The sequence below is a fragment of the Rhagoletis pomonella genome, unplaced genomic scaffold (assembly GCF_013731165.1).
Source record: "Rhagoletis pomonella isolate Grant_MI unplaced genomic scaffold, Rhpom_1.0 Rhpom_scaffold_00001, whole genome shotgun sequence".
Classification (NCBI taxonomy): domain Eukaryota; kingdom Metazoa; phylum Arthropoda; class Insecta; order Diptera; family Tephritidae; genus Rhagoletis; species Rhagoletis pomonella.
The window spans coordinates 60,203,199-60,213,744 of NW_023458555.1; the positions used below are offsets into that span (position 1 = coordinate 60,203,199).

General features: G+C 41.9%; 1 protein-coding gene and 1 long non-coding RNA gene across 2 annotated transcripts in view; one reads left to right on the top strand and one right to left on the bottom strand.

Moving 5' to 3' along the window:
• The window catches only part of LOC118746772 (DNA replication licensing factor Mcm2), a gene marked incomplete in the record, with an annotated part of 22,578 nt that extends 21,162 nt beyond the window's left edge, over window positions 1-1,416 (top strand). The window contains 2 exon segments of the mRNA XM_036480687.1: window positions 1-319; window positions 383-1,416. Coding sequence (XP_036336580.1) covers window positions 1-319; window positions 383-904 — 841 coding nt within the window.
• Window positions 1,417-7,700: 6,284 nt separating this feature from the next.
• On the bottom strand, window positions 7,701-10,314 carry LOC118746783. The gene is made up of 2 exons (XR_004993892.1): window positions 8,269-10,314; window positions 7,701-8,138 (listed from the first exon to the last, which is right to left on the bottom strand). It is a non-coding gene; the product is annotated as an uncharacterized LOC118746783 (long non-coding RNA).
• Window positions 10,315-10,546: the final 232 nt, after the last annotated feature.

A 10,546-nucleotide genomic window follows, 5' to 3' on the forward strand; every position in this document is an offset into this window, starting at 1 on the left:
ACAAGCACGATGTACTGTTATTGCAGCTTCTAATCCGATCGGCGGCAGATATGACCCATCGATGACTTTCTCAGAAAATGTAAACCTTTCGGAACCCATTTTGTCACGTTTCGATATTCTATGTGTTGTAAAGGATGAGTTTGATCCCATGCAGGATCAGCATTTGGCAAAATTCGTGGTAAATTCACACATTAAACACCACCCGTCCTGCGAAGAATTTGTAGAGGATACCCAGACGGCAGGAGTGTCTGAAATACCACAAGATCTTTTACGACAATACATCATTTACGCCAAAGAAAACGTTCGCCCTAAACTTACAGTAGGTAGTTATTTATGACCAATTTGATTTATTACTTACATATAAATTCTTTACACTTCCTAGAACATTGATGAAGATAAAATAGCCAAGATGTACGCACAACTTAGACAAGAGTCATTTGCAACTGGTTCACTGCCAATAACTGTACGACACATTGAAAGCGTGATTCGAATGTCCGAGGCCCATGCACGTATGCACTTACGAGAGAATGTTACCGAATCCGATGTAAGCATGGCTATACGAATGATGTTGGAAAGCTTTATCGAAGCACAGAAGTTCAGTGTAATGAAGAAAATGCGAGCGGCATTCCAGAAATATCTATCATTTCAGAAGGATCATTCTGAACTACTGTTTTTCATTCTTCGCCAGTTAACGCTTGATCAGCTTGCCTACATACGCTGCAAAGAGGGACCTAGCGCAACTCACGTTGAAATAATGGAACGTGATCTTACCGAGCGGGCAAAACAATTAGATATATTTAATTTAAAACCATTTTATGACTCGGAAATTTTCAAACAAAATGGATTTTCATATGATTCTAAAAGGCGGACAATTCTTCAAATCGTGACAGAAGCCGCAGTGTAAAGTGTAGTCTGTTTAGCATTGTTAATTTTGCTTTATTTTTTGCCAAAGCAGGATACTCTCTTCTTTATTTCTTCATGCTTTAGTGCTTTAATAATCATTCTACTATTTTTTATACCACAACATATAAAAATATCGAGGGAAATCTTCCCATTCCTGAAGTACAATTTTCAATAAAAAGTATGATTTGTATAAGTACTAAAATTTAACTAATTAGGCTATTTAACCATCTGCGACTGATGTGGTAGTGTGACAGACACCGCAACCCCGTAGCGAATGTCATGCATTAGTCACTTAAGAGTCTTGTACGGAAAAGTTACGTCTTAAATGACTTTGGGCTCCGTTTGTATGGAAGTCGGTCATGACTTTTTCATATAAATGGTAATTTCGTCGTTGATGTCATCTGTATGACTTTGCCATGCAGTGATCATTGATGACATTCAAGCGACAATATCCTGCAATGAACTTTTTATAAGTGACCGCTGCAAGACATTGTCTGTTATAAGTCTTTGATAGGAGTACACCTGCATGACATTGTCAACAGTGTCAGCTATATGTCGTTTAGGATTCACAGCAAGTGCGACGATGTCACTAAATCCTCATTAGTGACAATGTCACCGGTGACCATTTTCGCTACTGGGAAATTATACATTTTTCCCGAGCTTCCATAGCATTGATTACTAAAAACGCCAAATTTTCGTTATATAGCTTGTTTATATGACTATTTCATTAATAAGTATTAAAAATATTGATAGAATTTCTAGTTTATATCGAAAAGAAGTTCATTAATATACATACTAAATATCTAGAAAATTGGGAATATTTAGTCACGTCAAATAAGCTTTAATTTTTATACCCGAGCGCACTTGTGCACAAGGGTATTATAACATTGTTCACATAACGGTTGTTTGTAACAGGCAAAACGAATCGAGATAGATATAGACAAATGTATACATAAATGATCAGAATGAAAAGAGAAATCGATTAAGCGGTGACTGTCTGTCCGTCCGTCCGTCTGTGCGCACGATAACTCGAGTAAAAATTGAGATATCTTAACGAAACTTGGTACGTGAACTTCTTTTGGGCGTAGGACGGATGGTATTGAAAATGGGCGAAATCGGACAATAACCACGCCTACCTCCCATATAACGGTAATTTTCAGAAATACGAAAACTGCGATATTTTAGTAACTACTGAAGATTATTCACTCAAAATTGATATTTACAATAATTTTCAGACGAAAAATAAGAATATTATAAATTTTTGAAAAATGGGCGCAGCCACGCCCACTTATGGTTACATGTGTATATCTTGGCAACCTCTCCACCGATTTCTTCCAGACTTGGCACAGTTCTTGGTCCTGGTACAGCATACCAAATGGCTGAAAATTTTTAAAATCGGACAATAACCACGCCCACATCCCATATAACGGTAATTTCGAGAAATACAAAATCTTCGATAAATCAGTAAATATTAAAGCTAATTTATTCAAAATTGGTGGTTGCAACAATTATTTACCAAGAAATATGTTTATGATAAAATTTTGGAAAATGGGCGTGGCACCGCCCACTTGTGAGCACATATATGTATCTCGCTAACCGTTCTAGCAATTTGTACCAAACTCGGTATGGTTATTGTGCTTGCCACATAAAAGCAAAACTTTAAAAATTATTGAAATCGGACTAAAATTACGGCCGCTTTTCATATAACGGTAAATTTCAAAAATGCTTGAAACTGCAATATTTCGAAATTTAAGGACGCTAATTTACTCAAAATTGATACACCCCCGCTTACCATCTAGCGGTAGGTTTCGGAAAGGTGAAAATCATATATTTAATACTTGCGCCGGGTATTTAATGTTCGGCTCTGCCCGAACTAAGACTTTCTTACTTGTTCTCTCTGCGACGAATAGAAAAATGTTCATTTCAAAATAATGCCGCCATACCAAAAAGTATCAAATTGCAATGATACCGGAAGTTAATTCCCATCTTACTTAAAGAAGTTTGTGCATATCGTCATCAGTTCGAAACGAGATACCTTTAAAATTACGAGATTGTTTGGCATCTTTGTAACCTTTTATACAGTGGTGGAAGAAATAATAGAAACTTTTTATTTTGACCAGTTTTGGCTATATTTCTTTTGTTTATTCGATGTGTAATATTTTTTTTTTTATAAAAGTCTAGCGCTTTATATAACTAGCGCCATATCGTTAGCGATATAAATCCACATTTCGAACCTTGACAAAAATTTACCAAAATTCGCCAAAAATTTTAAAACTTTTTATTAAGAAGTTTAAAGTGTACAAAAGCCCATTCAATTGGGGTAGGATAAAGTGCAAGTTTCAAGGCGCTAGAAACTGGCGTTGATTTTTAATAATGTACACAAGACAGTGCGAATCGGATTATATCCGCGCGGATAGCATCCATCGGATACCGTAGTAGGCATGCACTTTTTTTGCTGACGCTGCTTCCATATAAAAAGAAATTTAGAGCATACATGGAAGAAAATGGACAACACCGTCAGCTAAAAAAATTATTAAGCCTTATGAAGCGGTAGCCCCAATTATCAAGTCGTTCGCACAGAAAATCAAGAATAGGAAAGTAACGTGTAAAACTACTAACAAAAAGTGTCGGGAAACGAACCTTTCGGGCCGTTTGTTCGATGTCCGGTTAACACAAATCGGAGGTATACAGCCCTGTTCTGCAATTGGATTCGAATCGGAATCGGATTTGTTTCCAATTGTTGGTGTTCGATTCCGCCTTGTTCTACATTTCGATCCACTTCGAACAGGAATTCTATCGGAAATTTGATGTACTGCATTCCGAGTATCGGAATTTTTTTATCGGAAATATTCCGATCAAGTAAAAGCCAGTGGAATAGAAAAAAAAATAAACAAAAAAATATATGTAAATGATCAAAGGAACATTTTAAACTTTAGCGAACAACGAAAAATGTAAGTAAACGAATTAAAATTGGCAATCGTTATAATGAAAAAAAAAATAAAAAACAAATTAAACTGCGACAGCTTGAGTTGGAGCTAGAGCGTTTCGAATTTGAAAATAGTAAAAAGTCTTAAAATGTTATTTTTTAGCGTAAATTTATTGTTTAATTACAAAATCGTTTTAACTAAATCTTATTTTTTGGCGCTGTAACCGCCCAAGCGATTTTGGCCGAGTTCAGCAAAGCACGCCAGTCGTTTCTCCTCTGTGCCAACTGACGCCAATTGGAATCGCCAAGTGAAGACAAGTCCTTCTCCACCTGATCTTTCCATCGCGGGTTCCGAGTTGAATACTCGGATGAGTCGGATTGAGCTGGCATGTAAAGAGGTGGTTGGTGTCGTGGGGGGACTCTCCACATTCCGGGCACTCATTGGGGATATTGGGGTCGAGTCTGGACAAGAAGCTGTTAAGGCGGCTACAGTATCCAGACCGTAATTGAGCCAGGGTAACGCGGGTCTCTCGTGGCAGTTGAAGCCCCATCTCTTCTACAGGTGGTGATTGGGCTCGTATTACGGCATTCATAGGTCGAGAGTCGAGGTAGGTAGTAACTGACTCTCTATGAATATCGTTGATGGCTCGTCTGTATGTCGTTGTTGTTGTTGTAGCAGCATACAAATTCCCCAAAGACTTTTTGGGGAGTGTTGCTGGAGTGACAGTCCTTGGCCAGATATAAATCTGGGTCGTTCCGGTTACGTAGACCCGTCGGGTCCAATGGTTGGTCTACGTACTGTTGCACTGCGTCCTTGTTCACGAATAGGTGCCCCCTGACGTGCCTGGGCGGAGGCTCCTCCTGAAGCAACGGTCTGTTAGGGTGTTCACTTCTGTGACACCCCACCAGAAATTGCTTACAGAGCATTTTGTTGTGTTCCCTAACGGGGAGCACTTGGGCCTCGCTGTGCAGGTGGTGCTCAGGCGTCATCAGAAGGCACCCAGTCGCTGTCCGGAATGCGGCGTTCTGACAAGTCTGTAGCTTCGTCCACTGCGTCCAACTAGTCCACGGCGTCCAAACTGGCGCAGCATTCCCATTCCCACGACAGCCAGTTCTACGTACCGGAATGACTCGGGTTTTACCCGACCAAGGGCTGTTGTTTCGGCGACCTAACCCCGCTATTTTCTCGAAATTGTAACTGTCAACAGTGACGTGGGTGCCAAACGCGAATGTACTGACTGTTTGTTTGATGACAGGAGATACTTCGTCTTGTCCTAGTTTACCACCAGACCCATTCGCATTCGCTTTGCTTCCCAATCCAACTTGGAAAAGGCAGAACAGACTTTGCGGTTTTTGTTACCGATGATGTCGATGTCATCGGCATAAGTCAGCAATTGCACGCTCTTGTAGTAAATTGTTCCTGAGCGGTTCAGTTCTGCAGCTCTTATTATCTTCTCCAACATCATATTAAAGAAGTCACATGAAAGGGAGTCGACCTATCTGAAACCCCGTTTTGTGGCGAACGGCTCGGAGTGGTCTTTCCCAATTCTGACGGAGCTGGTGGTATTGCTCAACGTCATTTTACACAGCCGTATGAGTTTTGAGGGGATGCCAAATTCAGACAGCGGCGTATAGGCAACTCCTTTTAGTGCTGTCAAAAGCGGCTTTAAAGTCGACAAATTGGTGGTAAGTGTCGATCCTTTTTTCGCGAGTTGCTTCCAAGATTTGGCATATTGTGAATACCTGGTCTATGGTGGATTTGCCAGGTCTAAAGCCACACTGATAAGGCCCAATCAGTTCATTGACGGTGGGCTTCAGTCTTTCACACAACACACTCGATAAAACCTTGTAACCTATGCTTAGAAGGCTGATCCCGCGGTAGTTGGCGCGAATGGTGGGGTCACCTTTCTTGTGGATTGGGCAAGGCACACTTAAATTCCAGTCGTCGGGCATGCGTTCATCTGACCATATTCTGCACAAGAGCTGATGCATGCATCTTATCAACTTCTCGCCGCCGTACTTGAATAGCTCAGCAGGCAGGCTGTCAGCTGCAGCGGCTTTGTTGTTTTTCAGCCGCATTATTGCTATACGTACCTCGTCATAGTCAGGCGGTGGAACGTCGACTCCGTCATCATCGACTGCGGGCTCGGGTTCTTCTTCTCCACAACTTTGCGTGCTGATACCATTTAGTAGGGCGGAAAAGTGTTCCCTCCATAATTTAAGTACGCTCTGGACATCAGTTACAAGGTCGCCATTATTGTTCTTACAGGAGTGCGCCCCGGTCTTTAAACCTTCCGTAAGTCGCCTAACTCTCTGGTAAAATTTTCGGGCATTCCTCCTGTCGGCCGCATTTCAAGCTCTTCGCACTCACGTATTTCTGCATCTCTTCATGATGCGGCAAATACGTCTCGCTTCCCTCTTCAGATCCCTATAGCGGTCCCACATAGCGCGCGTTGCGCCCGATCGCAGCGTGGCCCTGTAGGCGGCATCTTTTTTCTCTGCAGCTTCCTTAAGAGCGAAATACACCACACAAGCGGTTTGACAAACCAAGCGAAATTTCCCTTTGCTTCAAGCCATTTGTGCTGTGTATGGGGGTGTTTGAAGGTTTGACAAACCGCTTGAGGGAAATTTGAGCAAAAATCAAAATTTTTTGATTTTCTGGCCGCCATGTTGATGTTTGATCAAACCGCTTGCGTTGTGTATAGCAAAATCGCCTCATTCGCAACGAAATTTTCACCGAGTAAGGACGTAAGAGAGGAAAATGAAAGAAAACCACAATATTTAGCATTGCGAACTGGAAGAAAACTAAAATTCTTTGCTTGAACGAGTCATGTTTGCATGGTGTATGGCGAAATGGGAAAAGTAGGTTTGAAGAATGTTTGACAAGCCGCTTGTGTGGTGTATTTCGCTCTTTACACTCCTCATCGTACCAGTTGTTCATTCGGGCTCGCTGAAATCCGACTACTTCGGCGGCGGTACTTAATGAGCGGGAAATGTGGTTCCACTGCTCGCATATGTCGGTTTGTTGAAGAGTGCACTCTGAGAGCAGGTGTGAGAGTCGAGTAGTGAAAGCGCTGTCTTTTGTTATTGCAGCTTTTCGACGATAAGCTTTCCTTGCATATTTCGGCGCACTTTTTTTGCTGCACAGAGGCGGGTGCGTATCTTGGCTGCAACAAGATAGTGGTCCGAGTCGATGTTTGGGCCTCGGTAGTGTGCGTACGTCTAAAACAGTGGAAGCGTGCGTTCCGTCTATCAACATGATCGATTTGGTTTCTCGTTTCGGGCCCCGGCGAAGTCGATCGGCCTCAACCCGTTGTCGGGCGCTTCGTCGTGGAGGCTGAGGCTTTGCCTTGCGTCTTCACTGGAAGTGGTTTTTACGTGGCGGGTCCCAAGCCCAGCGTACAACCCATTGCTGGGATCGGGGTGGTTTCGCAACCAAATACACGTTTATATAGCGAGCCACTTGCTCCAATCAAGACACCCGCTTGCAGCCGCACCTACTGGTGAACAGACGCTGCAGACTTCAGTAAGCCCTTAAACCGAATAAGTCGGAGTGGCCCCACCGAAGCTCCCTCTCTCTGCCGTGACCCAAGGCTCCACTCGGATTGGTTACCGCATCTCGCACATGGGTTGCTCACGATGCCCAGAGTGCGCGAACGAGGACGCAAGAGTCGGGATTGAGTATAGCCATGCAACTGTAACTGCATATCCAGCGCAACGACTATACCCTAAGGAACTTAATTAAATAGGGGTAATTTTATTCGCAATTTCGTATCCAATTATTTGTGCTTCACTTTTCAAATAAATTTATGTTGGTGCAAATAATTCTACTTCACAATCTACATACTTCTCTATCGTTTTCTTCAACTTCTTCATAGTCAAATTCAGTCAGTCATTTATTAATTATTTTCACAACCTCTCATAGTTTGTACAGCAAGGTTACTAATAAACACTGAAAACGACTTTTGAGAACTCTAATATTACGTGCGGAAGAATGTGTTCGATTAAATGCGTGTTGTATAGACCGTGGCTACGGATTTATATACGGTGTCAACAGAAAAGGTTCCAGAGCATACCCGGCATCGTCCAATAACCACGATTGGCGATCACCATCTCGATACTTCATCCCCAGTTAATCGTTACCTAGTACATCACCGACTCCACGCGCACGACATTGTGTCGGTAACGTCAACAATGGTACGGTGCTCCTTCCCAAAGCGATGTTGATCCATTCGCTTTGCTCCCAGGACTGGAACTTTTGCGTACATAAGGCTGCAAGTCACCCAAAATCTAGAGAAGTGCAAGAGAGCTGTAAAATATAAAATTGTTATGATGAGTGAAGCCGTAGCTTAATCTTTATTTACAAGATAATACAAATACAATACAAATTAGGTTTTAGAAATATACATACAATTATACAAATTTAAATAAAGTCTTACCGCGTATTACGCTGCAACGTGCTTATTAGTAGACATACGGAATAGAAAAGAAGTAATACGCCGTAAGCTACGAAACGGGATACAAATAGCGGATACTTATTCTACAAACATATGAGCATAGAAGTCTACATTTTTGGGGTTGCCAACATCCTTCTTCCTTTTAAAAAGATGGTAATCGGGAGCCCAGGCCGGAGTTCTCTTGCGTCTCGATGAACGTCTCAGCTCTTGAGGAACTACCGACGGTTCTGGGATTGGATTATGAGAGTCGGTTGTCGGCTCGATGCTGGGTGTTTGAACTGGTGGGTTTGGAGGACTTTCAGCGTTCGTACAGGATTGATGTTCAAACAAATTCCTCGGAGTCTATTCCTGTGCGACGTTTTGATGTTGCTCTTCAGTGCGAGTGTCTGAACTGCTAATTGTTGATGCTGGTTTATATGACAGGTCAAAGTAATCAAATAAAATGTCTAACGGCTGGCATTGAGTGTGTATTGATTGGAGTGCGATTTTACAGCTCTAAAGGTTGTTGAGTTTTCGATTTCAACTTGGTAATTGACCTTACCGAGAACTTTTGCGATTGCTCCGGGCGCCCAATAAGATTTGGTCAGCTTATAAAGTTTTGCATATACACAATCGTCAATTTTGTAAACTCGTTCTTTGGCCCTTTGGTTCTCAGAAATGTTTGTAAAATTTGCTTCTGCGTTCCTTCACCATCCAATTTCTTCAGTGCCCTTTTCAGGGTATCCACGAGCGTTCCGATTGCCCGTTGGACTGCGGATGATACGGTGCTGTGAACTTGTGAGAAATACCTCGGCTTACGCAAAAATTCGAAAAAGTCTTACTTGCAAATTGTGTGCCATTGTCCCTGACTACTAATTCAGGGTCTCCAAACTGTGACGTGAAGTCCGACATGCAGTCTAAAATACTAGTGGACGTTATCGACTTAACTTAAATCTGTGGCCATTTCGAGTACGCATCGATGATTACAAAATAGTAAAGTTGATTCACTGGATCCGCGATGTCAATATGTATTCTTTGCATCGGGTGATCTGCTTCTGGCCAGAAGGTTTGTCTTTGGTAATGTCTTGGCCACAGCGATCACATCCTACAATATATTGCTTGATGTCTTCGTCAATTCCCGGCCAATATACGTAGCTGCGTGCCAGGGCTTTTGTTCGCTCAATTCAATTGATGGCCCCTGTATAAGCTTTTCAGAATTCTTCGGCGATAACACTTGGGTATAACCAACCGATCTTTCCACATATTACAGCCTTCAATCGTGCTTAGCTCGTCGCGATGTATGTAGAAACTACGTAGGTCTTCATCCATCGTATTTGGCCACTTACCATTTTTGAGGAGCTTAACAACCTGCTGTAATAGCGCTTCTTTCTGCGTGGCCTTTTGAATCATCGGAAGCGTTAGCGGAAAACTTTGTACGGCGTTGGAAGCAATTTGCTTCACTTCCTGTTCAAGTTGGCAGCAAGCGATGACTGCGTCTTCGTTAGGCTTAGATGTATTCCTAATAAGTCATGACAGTACATCCGCAGCTCCAAATTCTTTCGTTGGTACATATTCCAATATAAAATCGTACGACATTAACGTTAAAGCCCATCGCTGAAGGCAGTTTGCAGAGTGTGCAGGAATCCCCTTCTTATTACCAAAGATGGCAAGCAATGCTTTATGGTCGGTATGTAGATAGAATTCTCTACCGTACAAGTATTTATGAAATTTTACTACTGCGAACACTAGAGCCAAGCCTTCTTAATTTGAGAATAATTCTTCTCAGCCTAAGAGCTCTCGAAGCATGTGCTATAGCCTTTTCACTCCCATCAGGGTATATATGGCAAATATATGCACCTAGGCCAACAGTAGAGGCGTCGGCAGCTACTTTAATTGGCAAACTAGGGTTATAGTGCGTTAATAACAGATCCGATTACAAAAGTTCTTTAAATTTATTGAAGTGTTTCTGACATTGTAATGTCCAATTCCATTTTGTATTGGTTTTTAGCAAAGCATCCAAAGGATTTCTTAGAATACACGTTTCTCGAATGAACTTACCGTAGTAATTTACTGCGCCTAAAATCGTTCGATGTTCGCTCAAATCTTTTGGTGGTGGTAGTTCTAAAATTTTGTTGATTTTGTTCTTATCTGGACTGATACCGTTGCCGTCAATGTGGTAGCCCAGATAGGTACACGATTTTTGAAAAAATTTACATTTGCTGAAGTTTACAGTGAGGTTACGTAATTTGAAGCGGTTGAATAGTTCAATTACGCAATAACA